Source organism: Prionailurus viverrinus, chromosome A2, assembly GCF_022837055.1.
Source record: "Prionailurus viverrinus isolate Anna chromosome A2, UM_Priviv_1.0, whole genome shotgun sequence".
Taxonomy (NCBI): Eukaryota; Metazoa; Chordata; class Mammalia; order Carnivora; family Felidae; genus Prionailurus; species Prionailurus viverrinus.
The window spans coordinates 40135765-40151482 of NC_062562.1; the positions used below are offsets into that span (position 1 = coordinate 40135765).

Consider the following 15718-nt stretch of genomic DNA (forward strand, 5'->3'; position numbering starts at 1 on the left):
AGATAAACAAAATGTGGTATAGGCATCAATACACAGTGGGATAGTCTTTCGCCATAAAAAGGAAGCAATTCTGATATATCTTACAATAGGGACGAACCTAGAGGATGAATCATGTCAGATGGAATGAGCCAGACACAAAAGGAGCAATATTGCATGATTCCACTTAAACAGAGTGCCTACAGTAGTCAAATGCACAGAAACAGAAAGTAGAATGGTGGTTGCCAGGAGCTGGGGCAGAAAGAGCACGGAGTTGTTTCACGGGGAGTTTCACTGAAGGAAGACGGGAAACCTCTGGAGATGGATGGTGGTGATGGCTGCATGACCGTGTAAATGCCACAGAAGGGTAAGACTAAAAATAGTTAAATGGTCAAGATTGAGTTATGTTTATTTCAGCACACATTAAAAATACACACACACACAAACACGGAAGTGTGCAAGTCACAAGAAGACTGGACTTGGTTGTGCCAGAACTCAACCACAACCTGTTCACCACTGCAGAAAATTCAATCTCGGATGGTGACAGGGCTCCCACTGCCAGAGTCCCCAGCACCACCTTCCCGCTCTGGCAGCCTCTCCAGCTGGTACATCAGGTTGGGTCTAGCAGGGGGCGCCAGCACCTGGCACCTTCAGGGTACCTTCAAACGTCACCGTGTCCGCACACATACACCCTGATACGTGGGATTTATTATCAGTTATCTTCGTTTTCAGTTTTCTATTACAGTACATAGAGATCTTACAAGTAGGGGTGTATGCATCTATTACTTTCTTTGTAAATTTCCTTTCACGATAGTATCAGGGGCAGTGAAACACTATTTGTTAGAAAAAAACTGAAGGGAGGCAGCCTGGCTTTGGTCTCAGGGAGCAGACAGCAGCAGCAAGAGCCTAAAGACTGCAGTAAAGCATGAGACTCAGTGAGTCTCCGTGGATTTCACAGAAGCACTCTTTCATGAGAATTAAAGTTCTTACGGGGAAGGTCTGCTGGTAGTTGGCCCACTCCCCCGAAAAGGAAGAAATATGGTAGGAAAGTAGAAAGCGCCTGACTCTCCTTAGTGATGAAACACAGGCACAGTTAAAATCATCAAATTCGTGCCCAGTAATCAACTCCGACACAGACGAGGTGAAGCAGGGTACACTTTTTCAGACATGGGAATTACCGTATCACGTCAAAGGAGATCAGGGTTTAACGGAGAAGGGCACGGTGTGTCGATTGCAATGACACATATGTTGTTTCTCTGTTGCGATCATCCTTCTTTCCATCTCAACACTGGGACATGATTCATATTTTACATACTGTCCAAAAGGGGAATGTGACTTACCAGAAACCATCCTCAACATTTCAAATACAGATCCCCCCTCTGCCAAGAGAAAATCCTGCCCAGCTGTAGATTTCTCATTTGCAAAACATAAGAGCAATGAAATTCCATTACTTAGAGAAACTGGCTGTTCCACCAAACCCCTGGCAACGGAAGCTGTACTTATCTTTCTGAACAATAGCCTCAGAAAATGTATTCTTTCTCTCTCAGACAAAAAGAAAAAAAAAAAAAAAGACAGTAAGTATGCCTTTGAGCTCTTGAGAAAGTGCTCTTGTCCAAGCCAATTTCTCTTCGGGAAAATCCACTCCCCTGACCTGGGAAATACAAAGATTGACCCTAAAACATGCAGTAAAAAGAGCTCCAAGTTTAAGAATGCTTCAAAAAGTCAATGGGGATGTAACAATATTAATAATGTCCTTAAAACAAAATCAAGTATCCCTTTAATACGTAAGTGACCACGATGTACCCGCTCCGGCAGAAAAGTGAATCTTAGACCCTAACATGTTCAGTTTGTTTTCCTGGTGACGTTTAACTGCATGTTTTCCTGAGGACATAAATGATCCTGAAGTGTTCTGCTTCGCACATTGCAGAATTCATTCAAACAAGAATGGAAAGCCAGACTTTGTTCTCTGTCTTCCCAAGGCTCCTTTCTCTGGGGAGAAGCATGTGGCCAAATTCCAGTGGGTTACATGAACTCCACTCATGGCTTATCTCATAGTTAGAGTTCCCACTCGGCCCAAAGTTTTGAAACGGACCATGAAAACACTCAAGAAATACAGATGCTACACCAATGTGTTTGGAATACCAACAGTGCTGCTTTTCCTGTTCCCCGTTTAATGTGCCGTGTTACATGGCTATGGCCGTGGAGACTTTCTTGGGGGATTCAACATATTACCTAGGATTCTCCTATTTAGTTTCTTCCTCACAGGACACCCAACCACTTAGTCCATGTATTTACCCATTAAAAGAGCAATCAAAATGATCAAAAAAAGCAGCAGAAAACAGTCATTTGTATCCAACTTTGCACCAAGAGCCCATACAAGGAGACAATGAGTAACTGTCTCCCTTTGGGCAACCTGGGGCATCTGAGACCATCTATGTGACCCTATTCCAGTGTGTTGGATGGTGGGCCAGGAGATCTACTTCCTCCATAGAAAATCCACAAACCTGCTCTATAAAACCTTAAAATGCTCCATGAAGAACTGAATAGAGAGAGTTGGGAATGATGTGAGTGACTATCCTATCAAACTTTGCCTGCACATCCCTGGACCATCACTTGGTAAAACCGGCAACAGAAGACAGAACGATGCATTTGTAGCAGTAACTGTGTGCCGCGAGCTGGGAGGACATGAGCAAACCCCCAGAGCTGCCACGATCTTACCCTGGGAACCAACGTGAACACCGACACAATGTGCACAACAGGGGTTGCTCATCTGGTTCTAACTAACAGACAACTCTCCAACGGCTTTCACACAAAACTGTAACTGAAGCCCACAAAACAGATGCAAGACTAAAGGAAGAGAGCCAAATTGTGAACATGACACTCATAATCTGGCTTCTCTATATTTAATATAAACAAAAACTTAACACCAAGGCAATCAGCACTCCATAAAGTCCCACACAATGGGAGAGTTCTCCTGCCCAACCATCAGGAGGGTTCAGGCCTCCCTCCCTGACCAAACTGAACCGGACGAAGACGGGATGGCATTCAGCCTATTAAAAGACACTGCCCAGCATTCACATACCTCAATAATCCTGTCATGAATTTGCAGGCCTCCGTCCTTGGCTGCGGGCCCACTGTCAACTATTTTGGATACAAAGATTCCTTCAGTGGACGATCCATCTTGGTTGTCCTTTGGGTTAAAAAAACACACACATGAATGCTAGGCATTAACTTGGTTAAAGCTTACACTCTTAAACTATGATGGACTCGAGCTTATGTCAAAAGTGGCAATGGGGTGAAAGCCCATCTGTTACCCCTAATTTCTGTTTTAATCTAAAATTAATACATGCACACGGTACGATGTTTCAAAACCTATCAAAATGTGTAAGTCCTTGCCACCTCCTACCCAGTGTCCTTTTCCCCTTTATAGCATCTATTGACAGTTTATATACCCTTTCCAAAACATTTTTCATAGATCACCTTTCTTCAACATGTATCTGTTCCTTTTTCATGCATACAACCGAGAGTGTGCTCTCTCAATTCTTGTGTGCCTTGCCTCTTTTGTTTAACTTCACAAATCTTAGGGACTTTTCTCCAGTCTTCCTTTCTACCTCACTCCCTTAAATGGCTGAACGGTATCTCAGTAATGAGATAGTAAGCAGCTTCCAGTTGTCATTCTCAGAGACAATGATGTGTCTCATACCTTCTTCCAACCTGTACAACGAAATATCTTTTGCAGTATTTATCTAGGGCATATCCCTAGCAATGCAACCGGTGGTCCAAGGATATGTAGATTTGACGGGTATTACCAAATTAAGGACTCGTAGCTCATGAGAGTGTTTTTCCATAGCCTCACCAGCACAAAGTACTATTAAAACTTTTAAGCACCCAACAATTTGATTGTGAAAATAGGTGTTTTATGCGTGCTCTGATTTACATTAGAAAAGCTCACCACCAGCACCCCAATCCTAATAAATTCTCATCTCCAATCTCAAATCCCTTTAGATCTTTCAAAGTCTGGACTAAAACTTTCTGGGAAAAGCGACGGCTCGCTGCTCAAACTCCTTCCTTTATTTAAAATCAAAAAGCTCCAACAAGCTCATAAAAAAAAAAACCCTCACAGCTTGTTCATGAACTTCTTTCCAAACAGCACTGGGATGAATTCTCTCCAAGTGTGGGGATTAAATTTCTAGTGATTAACAGATGGATTTATAAGTTAAACGGCCCAAGTATGTGTTGTTTCCAAACAAAAGCATTTGAAAAGTAATTTCAGGATCTTCCACAGAAACTCCAAATTCTGGAGTTGCCATAAGGCCGTAAGATGATCTATTTTAAAAATAATTTCTGTATACAGAAATACATATAAATCCCATTTGTTAAAAAGTAACAAGGAAAATATAAAATTTTTCTCTTTAAACAGAAAAGAAAAAACCCATATTCTAAAGGAGAAAGGGAGGACTTTAACGTAGTTCAATCTACCGCTTCAAGTGAAAGAGCAATGGATAAGAATAAGCAAATGCACACTCTGTACCTCTTCTCTCTCTCCCTCCATCCTTACCCCTGTCTCTCCAACACACACACACACACACACACACACACACACACACACACACCCCTATAAGGTCATAAGTAGGATTCGAAAGAAATCAAAATCACAACCTAAAATGAGCATTAAGTGTTTTCCCCAACATTTATCCCCCTGTGACAAAGATAGGTCTCCAAACTGACATCTGGATTCTATCAACACTCTTCCAAGAGAGAAGGGTCAGCGAGACTGTGGGTGCTGTGCTAGATCAGCCATCCTCAACAGGCAGCCCTGCCCAGCATCACAGCACCCTGCATGGGGCCACTGCAGACTAACCCTTCACTGTCTGGATTTCTCCCTGCCTCCTTTCTCTCTCACAGCCGCCTCACTAATGCACTAATCCCAGCACATTCATGTATCTCCCCACGTGCATATCTCAATTTTAAGTACACAGTTGGGCAACTGCTTCTATTTACTGACTACACGCTAGACAGCAGGCAGGTAGGGAGCACCCTGTGTCCACTGTTTCATCCTTCCAATAACTAAAAATGGTGAGTACTATATTATTCTCCATTTCATAGAGGAAAAACCTGAGACAGAGAGGTTAAATAACTTATCAGAGGTCACAGAGCTAAAAAGTAGCACAGGTCAGTTTCAAAACTAAAGGCATTCCCTTACACAAGCTCAAAGTGCAATACTGCCTCCTATGGAGAAAAATCTCAACAAGAAGCATTAATTCGGAAGTTCCACATTACAGGCTATGGAATATTCCACTGGAGAAACCTGAAGAATCTCAATGGACCACTCGGGATTTGATTTGTGGGCAATTGTGGGTTCCCTAAGAGGTGATGTCAATATACCCAATGAAAAGAGATATGCACTTACTCTGAATTCGTTGCTTTGCATTTCTTGCTGGAAGAGGGAGATGGGAACAGGATTTTGACGTTGGTTTGTTTTGCAGAATACTACTTTGTGTACAAGTAATTTTTCTTAGGACAATCAGTAAGTTCAAGCAAAAGCAGAGGAACAGGCAAAAGCAAACAGCACAATTCAGGTTAAATTAATAAGACAGTGGTAGGAGGTGGACAAAGAACGCAAAAAAAAAAAAAAAAATACAGCAAGGACAAAATCCAAGAAAACCAAAGCAATCCCATCCTGGAAAGCTAGATGTGTCTCCTCAAAGACATTGCTCGATTCTTTGTTTGGCCCCTCTCTGAATACATTTTAAGTCCAAGTTATTTATCAAGGTGAACTAACACGGCTCGGGATTTGTTTTGTTTTGCCAGCTTGAGAAAAGGAAAAATCAAAGGGATTGTTTCCATCAGAGGGGTACCTGAAGATGAAGAATACCCGCCAAAGGCCGAAGTGACAGGTTTGACACACCAGACTGGCTGCTGTGTCTGATGGGATATAAGAATTAATGAATGAATGATGTGACTCTGCGAAGGGCAGTGCATCATGCAAGGAAAAGACTCGTGTCAGTGCCCCCCGGCTGGGCTTATGTCACAACCAACCAAGCATCTAACACAAGAATCCCTTGGGAAACGCACACGTCATGGGTACTGCCTTCCACTTCCAGTTACTAACAATGAGTGTGCATTGTTGCTCATCTTGGCTTTTTAGCGTGTTCTCAATGACCTGCCAGATTTCCAGGCAACAGTTCAGAATACATTTAGGGTTCATTATGCTATTTCTGCTAATCAGGACAAGTTTTTTAAAAACACTATTGTAACCACATGCATATGGAATTAAACTTTCCTCCAGGGGACATGCACGCAGTTCTTGAAAAAAGACCACAGGAACTAAGAACACTTATGAATGCTACAAAATTCATTCTGGCTTTCACTTCAATCAGGTTTTTAAAGGAGAAAGAAAAAAAAAGTACCTAAAACATGTACTTTGATAAGCACAAGAAAGAACCATATTCCAATGAGGCTGGGAGTGGCCTTTCTTCCCAGAGAGGGACAGAAAATAAATACGATCTTCGCGGCCTTTCAGGTATCAAGTTCTCCAACCATCCCCAAGACACAGGCATGCCTCTCCATTTCAAGCATTTTGCCAACCGTGGGCTCCTTTTTCCTACATATGCTTTGGTGAGGCAGAGAACAGACCTTCCTGGTTTGGGCTCTTTCTGCTGTGGAAGTTGCTGAAACATCTAACGGTGAAGTGCATCTTAGCTGGTTGAAGTCATTTCTTGAAACTATTAACAGTGAGTACGGACAGGAGAAATAATATTTACGAGGCCAAACCAAGGTCGGCCTCTGTCATTCGCCCTAAGCGGCAGAGCACAACACATTCTAAAACAAGTTGGGGAACACGGACTGCTCGTTTCCTGGGACCAATTACTTAGACATCCGAGCCCCTCCCTCAGCCCTTCCCTTTGCTGGCGAGTGTGGACTCCTGGCAGCAAGGACTCAAGCAGAGCAGCATTGCAACATGCTGCCAAGCTGTTCACCCAAATAGCTACAGTCAAAAGGAAAAAAGTACCAACGGGACAGAATTCTACACTTTCTTAAGAAAGTCACCGAGACAAGGAGACAAACACAACTGTGTGTGCCCATCTCAGCAAAATGTCCCCACCCCTCTTAATTCTCACAGTTTAATCTCGTGGTCTGAAGGGTTCTTCTCTGTATGTATGTTTTATAGGACAGATAATGGGTCAGTCCGTCATTTAATGGCTACATATCACCTGTAAGTTAAGTTGTCATTTCTTAAAATTAACCCTGTGTGTTTTTGAAACTGTGGCTTTGGCCTAAAGCCAAGGGAACTCAACCCTCATTTCTCCTCACGCTAACTCCCCCATCTTCTCCCAGTCTCTTTCTGACCACTTCTTGCCCGCTCCTCTACTCTAGCCACGCTGAACTCTTTGCAGTTTCCCCAAATGCCAACTCCGACCCTATTCTAGGCTTTGCATGGGCTTCCTCAGGCCTGTTCACTTTCCTCTAGCTCAGTGGTCTTCAGAGATGGGCCCATGCAAAGCAGTGCACTGGGACGATCAAAGAACATACGAGAAATTTTATTCACACTCACATTTTAATTTCATCTTTTAAAGTGCTGCTTTTTGCATGAAACTTTTTTAAGTCACGTACCATAGTTCAGCAGTGAAAATATAATTTAGAGCTAACTAAATAAGCTCAATTTTTTACACTTAAGAGCACTCAACTAAATACAGTATATCTGGACCCCAAGGGTGAGCCAGACCCAGGCACACAGTTTAGCCACATACGGATGCCTGGTATCTCCTTATCCTTCAGGATTCAGCTAAACATCTTCTCCGCTCTTTCTTGATCACCCTGGCCAGCGACACCCCTTGCTGCTTGGTCTCTACCACTGCCGTGCTCCCAGTTTTTTTTCCTGCATCACATGTCCCCCAATCTGTAACTGTTATTATTTACCTGTTTCTTGCTTGATGTCCCCACCAGGACACAAACTCCATGACCACAGGGACCCAGTCTCCCTGGCCTCTACAGCATCTCCTAGCTCCTACCAAACAGCCCCTGTTCACGATTTTCTTTTCCTTCCCTTGGACTATTTTCCTTTTACACTAATAGACGAGGAAATGGCGAGCAGAAGAAACAAGCAACAGACGATGCACATTCAGATAACCCCACGTGAAAGGGGAGATCCTGCAACACGCCCTTTGCCATGTCTGGTCCCCAGAGCCGTCAGCGGCCATTTTCCTCCCAGTTAAACCTACTGGTCTGAATTTGACCTCCTCTTTCTGGAGGGGGAGCTAATGATGAACGGGGTGAGCTGCAGTGGGAGGAAAAGCAAAGGGACGCAATCGTCTACAAATGAGGAACTGTCCCTGACTAATGAAGAGCTGACAGAGCAGAGCTCCAGATCAGACTTCCAGGCACAGAGTCCCCGCTCCAGCTGGGTTACTCTGTTCCAACTGGCCGCATCTCACACAACGTTCTTCACTCAACTGCTACCCAACCAGACATGGCCCCCCCCCCCCAACCCTAAACGGTTTAGATAAGTTGTTGTATTACTAGGACAATGCTATTTTAGGAGACCACAACTAAATAAAAACTCCTGAGGGTGAAGATGTTAGATAAACAATGAACTCCCTAATTAAAGAGAGCAGAACGAGGTGAGCGAGGTTTCTACTTCTCACTCCCCAAACCTTGACCCGTCTTCCTCGTACAGCAGGGAAAGGAAAACTTTTAGTAATTAACATACCACACAAGGCCGGCCACCGATAATATTGAATCCCAGGGAGCCAGAGTCTCGATGTAGGACAAGAGTCAGACTTTTGGTTTCTTCTCCCTGTAGGGAACAGAGGAGTTCAAAATTTTATTTACAAACAGGAAATAAATGGTAGCAATTTCCTTTCTATCTAAGCAGACTCACGGGCTCTTAGCTCATCATTAAAATCCTAAGTCTCTGGTAGTTTAAGCAAGGCAACTTTTAGGGCCCAAGCTGAAACCGTGTCCTGTATTGAGGAGGTTACGAACGTTTCTAGATCCCAACCCTGCAGTGCCCGCATAAGAATGTCTGGCGATGTCCAGACATGCCTAATGAACATTATCTATCAATGACTCCTTGGTCTGCACACGCATCTTTCCTTTGACTGGCCCATCGCACGCCAGCTGTCTAGACAGCTACTTTCTGTTTCTCAACCATCCTCAACAGCGCCATTCTTGTTTTGTCATGAGAGGTTCAAGGAGCAATGCTCTCGGAAGTCTGAGCACATGTATGGCCTGTCAATAGTCATCTGTGTTTGAGAGACTTGGGGGAAAAGCAGTCTGTGCAAAGTCAGACGTGAACGTGGAAGGGAAAGAGAAAAATCCTGTATCTTACTGCAAGCAAGGGGGAGGGGGGCAATTTCACAAAGTAATTACTGTCCAGTCCACAGGAGATGCCGAGACGTTTAACAGAAAACACTCTGTTCAAAGGAGGCTGGTCAATGTGAACCCCTTTAAATCAAACAAGCAGAAGTCACCCAGGCGGGTCTCACAGGCAATGGTGAACAGTCAGAAGGGACAGAGATTCCATGGCACCTTAGCAAACACTCTCAAGTAACAGACAGATGAATAAAAATAGGTTTAACCTTAGGTGCACACTGTCACTAAACAGGCATTGACATCAACATTAACCTCACCGAGACACCGCTGAAATGTTTCCACTTATTTGAATGATACACAAAACTTTACACATAGGGACTGCAGAGACTTGCAAATGCTTCACTCACGTTTTCTGTTTAAACATGATATTATTTAAACACTACATTTTTTAAAGATATGAATACTTCATTAGAAGCTTAAAAAAAAAAAAACCCGTAACAGCTTATGACAAAATAGATTTTGTTCTGATATTTACCACTTCTTGATCAAACCTTTGCCTTCTCCTTTTTCTGTGGAAATAAATGACAACATTTGAATGGCATGAATGCCAAGTATCTGACCCAGCTACACTGGCAAGGGAAACCACTCTTTCTGACGGGCAGTCAATGGCTTTTCTGAAGCACTGCTCCATTTAAAGCTAGAGTTGTCAACAAAGAACTGTGGTTCTGTATTTGGGCAGCAGACATGTGCCCAACACTGGGGTGCCTGGGTGGCTTGGTCAGTTAAGCGACTTCAGCTCAGGTCATGATCTCGAGGTTTGTGACTTTGAGCCCCGCATCAGGCTCTGTGCTGACAGCTCAGAGCCTGGAGCCTGCTTCGGATTCTTTGTCTCACCCTCTCTGACCCTCCCCTGCTCACTTTCTGTGTCTGTCTCTCAGTAATAAATAAATGTAAAAAAAAAATTTTTTTTAATGTGCCCAACAGAACCAAATATATGTGTGTGTGTGTGTGTGTGTGTGTGTGTGTGTGTGTGTGTTTCTGTCTGTGTGTATGGCTAATGGGCCTCGATATACAAAATTACCTACGTGCTTAAAGCTCTTTTTTTTTTTTTGGAATGTTTATTTTTGAGAGAGAGAGAGAGAGAGAGAGAGAAAAAGCATGAGCGGGGGAGGGGCAGAGAGAGAGGGAGACACAGAATCCGAAGCAGGTTCCAGGCTCCGAGCTGTCGGCACAGAGCCCGACACGGGGTTCAAACTCACAAGCCGTGAGATCATGACCTGAGCCGAAGTTGGATGCTCAACCAACTGAGCCACCCAGGCACCCCGTTTAAAGCTCTTAGTAACCACAACCGTTTCTCCTGCCTAGTGTACAGAATTTAAAATATTATAATTTTTCAAAGTTTTAAAACTGTTACATAAGCCTAAGCATCAATTATTAAAATCCTGTAAAAACAAAAATGACAATTTTTCATTAGAAAAAGACAGTCTTTAGGGGCACCTGGGTGGCTCAGTCAGTGAAGCATCCGACTTAAGCTCAGGTCATAATCTCAGGGTTCATGAGTTCAAGCCCCATGTTGGGCTCTGTGCTGACAGCTCAGAGCCTGGAGCCTGCTTCCAATTCTGTCTCTCTGTCTCTGTCCCTCCCCCACTTTCACTCTGTCTCAGTCTCTCTCTTTCTCTCTCAAAAATAAATAATAAAAAAAAAGAAGAAAAAGACAGTTTTTAATGAAAGAACTAGGTGTCCTCTAAGAACAACGCAATAAAATACTCACTTCCACCTGCTGGCTTACTTGATATGTAAAACAGAGTGTTTTAATGTAAAAGGCAAACAACTCTCTTACCAAGCTGCTGTACCTAAGCAAAAACAGAAAAGCCTCTATAATAACAAACTACCCAGTTTTGCAAAAAAAAAGAAGATCTCCAATCCCTGGTACCACCATCCAGAGTATCCGTCTGTCAGTGGTACTGATACAATTAAATTTGATCTACACAAGTTACCGGCCAAGAACGTCACTGTTCTAACAGAATAAACATTTGGGATCAACCAGACAGTTCTGAAATGTAAACGTGAGGATTCGCAAACTGAAATAGTTTATATCTCTCTGCCTTGGAAAAGCAAAATCCTGGTAAGTCCGCGTCTCACTTTGCTATCTTAGAGTGGTGAAAAAGTTAGAAATACATTGGAATTTGACGGAGTTATCACACATATCTTGCATTTCTGGCTTTCCTAACTAATGATAGAAACTGCACGGTTACACAGTAACCCGAGGCAGATGGCTCTAGTCTGGCAATCTCAAATGATGTACGGAAGAGAACGCACAACGGAATTTTTTAAAAGACTAGTTTCAAACCCACTGTGTGATAACCCTTGCTCTAAAAATCATAGAAAAACCAGGAAATCTTATTACAGGGCATTCACATTTACTGGCTGCTTACCATGTCCCAGAAATTATATTAAACATTTATTTAAATGCTTTATTTTCTTCAATAAATCCAACCCATCTCCTCCACTGGCACTCTTACCACCCTCATGATATAGGTGGGAAGAGCTAGTAAGAGGTCTAGCTGGGTTTTAGACCCTGGCTCTCTGATTCTAGACGCCATTTACTCTTCTACACTACTCCCTTTTCATATTGAATACAGAAAAGAAGGCCATGTGGGCTGGTAACCTCTTAGGTCTCTCTCAAGATGGTTCAATGGTTGGAGTTCCATAAAGGAACTCCTCATAGGAGCTCTCACCCAGGAAACCAACATCAACACAAAACTCCCAACTGTGCACTGAACTAATTATCTCCAGAAGACCCAATCTGAGATGCCCAGACACCGAAGTCTATACCTAGACTCCCAGATCTCTCTCCAGGGACAAGCCAGAAAATGCCTCAGACACAGCATTCCTCAGCCAAACAGCGATTTGCAAAGAACATTTTGGAACAATCAGTTTGACCATCTAAACTTCCCTGCCAGATGCAATCACTGGAGAGAAAGAAGGGGTATTCTCATTTCTACAAGCATCTTGATGTAGTCTGCTGTCCAGGAAGGTAAGAACTGGCTTCAAGTGCCATTGCCTATTTTAGGACTGATTTGTAATAGTGAGCCAATGCAGGCAAGACTCACCACACAATGCCGGGAGCAACAAAAGAAGAGAAAAGCTGCATCTGGGCTGAATTTCTTTCATTTCTCCATCTAACTTCCAGAGGTCTCTTCTCCTCTGACACCACGAACTTGACTCTGGTTTTCCCTTTCTATTCCTCTCCCCACAAAGCAATCTCAACTACTCTACTTTTTAATTCTTCACCAAGAAACATTAATCGAGAATTTAAACACTGGGCTTCACACAATGTATTTAACACATTAACGTTAATTCCTGCTTATATCATTTAACCTGGTACTGAGCTGAAAATGCTTCAGGATGGAGGGCATTCAAATGATTCTGGCTCAATTATGCTCTATGTAATTAAAGAGACATATATAAATGGGACAAGGGCAAAGGCTCCTGTCAATGCCACTTTGCTGACTTTTCACGGAAATGTCAACAAGGGGTTCTTTCGTCTAAAGAAAAATTTAACCGATATTAATCTGTATGGGGAGTTTATCATAACCCATGCTTTGAAATTTTCTCAATGGCCTAATGAAGTAATACAAACAAGGGGAAGAGCTCTATTTCACATAAACAACTGACTAAAGGATCAGCTTTCTGAAGCAGGCCCTGTATCCACACTCTAACCTGAGAAACTGAGGCTTCAAGAAATTCAGACACTTGCTTAAGATCACACAGCTGCAAAGAGGGAGAGCCAGGAATCAAGATCCATGGGACTCCAACGTCCGTGTTCTTTGTACTCCATGGGTAAATTCTGGCACTGTATCTTAAATCCTTTTGCCTCACAAGAGTGAACCTCCACATTAAAATGTCATGAAGGATTAGACATCTAATTAGTTTTGTAATCAGAGTTTTAAGCAAGGTTTCTTTGCACTATGTAATAACAGTGGCAAAGATTAGAGTGTCTATTATACCGTGAAGGGTATCATAAGAGTATTACGCCCCTGACAGGAACGGGGTGATGGTTAAGATCTCGGACTGCACAGTCAGAACCTGAGGTGAGTTTCCTCATCCCCAGAATGGGCATAATAATGGTTTCTTCTCACATCACGGGGTTATTATAAAGCATGAATGAGAGAGACAACCGCCGACCAGTGCCTCAGTACAGTGTCCGTCCAACAGACTTGCTCACAAGACGAACAGGGCACAGTGTGTGGTGAACGCTATGACACTGAGCACTGAGGGCCCTGGTTCTCTTTAGCCTCATAAATTACTCTGCCCCAAAGTCCAAGCAAATCCCAAATTAACTCAGTCCATCTAAGGCAAGTTTGAGAGAGCCTCAAGTTAAGCAAAATACGATAGTTATGTATTCATCATACCATCTGGCCGTACGATGGGAATTCTTCCACGTATGTGTCTCTGTTTTCCCCCCAAAGTCTGGAGACAGAGTGGCACGTTCTAGGAGGGCTGGTTAAGTGCCAACAGATAGTCGGTATTTTAGAGATGGTAGCAGGACGACAAGTAAACACAATAGGAGCAGCTGGGGTTGAACCTTCAGTGCAGCGAGCTAGGACGGGCAAGTGATACTGTCCCGGTGGGATACGGGGACAAGGAGGGGAAGTCAGACACATGACGTACCCAGGCCTTGAGGGAGGTGGCCATGAGAGAATGGGGAAACAGGTGTTGGCTCACAACGGGACAGGACAAACAGTAAGTCCAAGAACGTGTGGACTTGGATAGGGACAGCAAACCTAGAAGATGCTGGGGAGATGGAAAGGGAGGGGTAACTGGCGACCACTGAGGCATGTGGACTGCTCCACGTTCTACCAGATCAGTGGGTCCTGATGGGCTGGGAAGAAAAGGTGAAAAACGGGAAAATCAGCAATAAAAATGTTGGTGACATGGCATCTCCTTGGCCGCTTTCCCTAGAACTGCCCCTATCCTGTTCCTCTTCTCTGGTGGCCTATGTCTCTTTCCTTCAGGAGCCAGGACCCAGGAGACAGGCATGTCTCACCAACAGCCTGGGCAGCAGATCGAAAACGATGCCTCCAGTCGTTCTCTGGACCCCAGATACAGCACGGGCTCCTTGGGGTGGGGGGGTGGGGCTGAAAGCTCTAACAGATCTTCAGCTCCCCAGCCTCCACCCAAGAACACAGCTCACTGCTGGGTCCCTAGGGCAGGGGAGGACCTCTTGGGGAGGTGCTTAGGTCTTTAGGATTAAGAAAGAACAGAGATATATTAGCCTTGGAGAAGGAGATGTGGGCACCAAGCCCTAAATAAATGGCATGAAAAGTCCACATAACTTACACCATTAAGTCAGGAGAAATGGAAACTCAATGTTCACGAACACCATAGTTGATTTCGCCGAAAATAAGCTTTGCTATCATATTCGAACAAGTAACTACTGGATCAATGTTTAAATTGTCCAAAACACAATCTGCTCAAATTTCAACTCAAGGTCTAAGTGGACAATATGGGAGGAAAAGTCAACGGTGGAAAAGGCAAAAATCAAATTTACTTTGTCAAAGTCACCTTACATGGTGGCTGGGGGGGGGGGGGGGGGGAGTCTTTGTTTTTTAAGTGTCCAAGGACATGAAATGTCTCCTACAGGAAAAGTCCCTTTTCCTTAGTATTACTCTGTCACCACCCTCCTCCAAACAATCTGGCCTCAGAAGCTTGGATGTGTGCCATCTCCTAATCCATGCGGTGGCCTCCAGAGCCCATCCATGCCACTGTCAACGTGGATTCTTTCTAAACACTCCTTTCCGCCCAGTGACGGGTGTTCCCCAATCACTGGTGTTGTGGGACTCACAGCCGAGAACTGGCTGGACTGGAAAGCTGCCCAGCGGGTTCTGAGAACTGTAATTGACTGACCGCCAGTCTATGTAACTGGGGTGACAGGACACCTCTCAGCCTCGGATTATGCAAAGCTTTCAGAGAGTCTCACAGCTGGGAAACAGCTCTGTCTGTGCACTAGTCACAAGAAAGCACAAAAATGTACAGCGGTGGGGGCTGGGAGACCAGGAGGCAGAGCTGGCTGCCAGAAATTCCCTATACTGAAGAGATGAGGGTATCTTCACTTCCTTACACCGAAATGTGTTTGTCCTCTTTGCCATTCAAACTATGTTTCTAATGGCTGGCTGGGGTCAATCTCTCCTCCCTATAACTCAAACTCCAGCTCTAAAGAAGGGATATTCTTGGGGGAAGAACAGGGGAGGACTGTTCAAGCCTCAAACTGAAGGCAGTCATGAGATTGATGCAAACGAACTGAAAATGGATGAGAGGCGCCCGGGTGGCTTAGTCAGTTAAGACCCACTCAGGTCACAATTTTGTGGCTCATGGGTCAGGCCCCATCGGGCTCTTTGCTGACAGCTCAGAGCCTAGAGGCTGC

At 44.0% G+C, this 15718-nt stretch overlaps 1 protein-coding gene across 1 annotated transcript in view; it reads right to left on the reverse strand.

Annotated features, from left to right (window-relative positions):
- PDZRN3 (PDZ domain containing ring finger 3) overlaps window positions 1–15718 on the reverse strand; it is a 240713-nt gene that overhangs the window by 215903 nt on the left and 9092 nt on the right. The window contains exons 2-3 of the mRNA XM_047849379.1: window positions 8687–8773; window positions 3059–3166 (exon numbers count right to left, since the gene is read on the reverse strand). Of these exons, the coding sequence (XP_047705335.1) occupies window positions 3059–3166; window positions 8687–8773 (195 nt within the window). The remainder of the gene's footprint in view (window positions 1–3058; window positions 3167–8686; window positions 8774–15718) is intronic.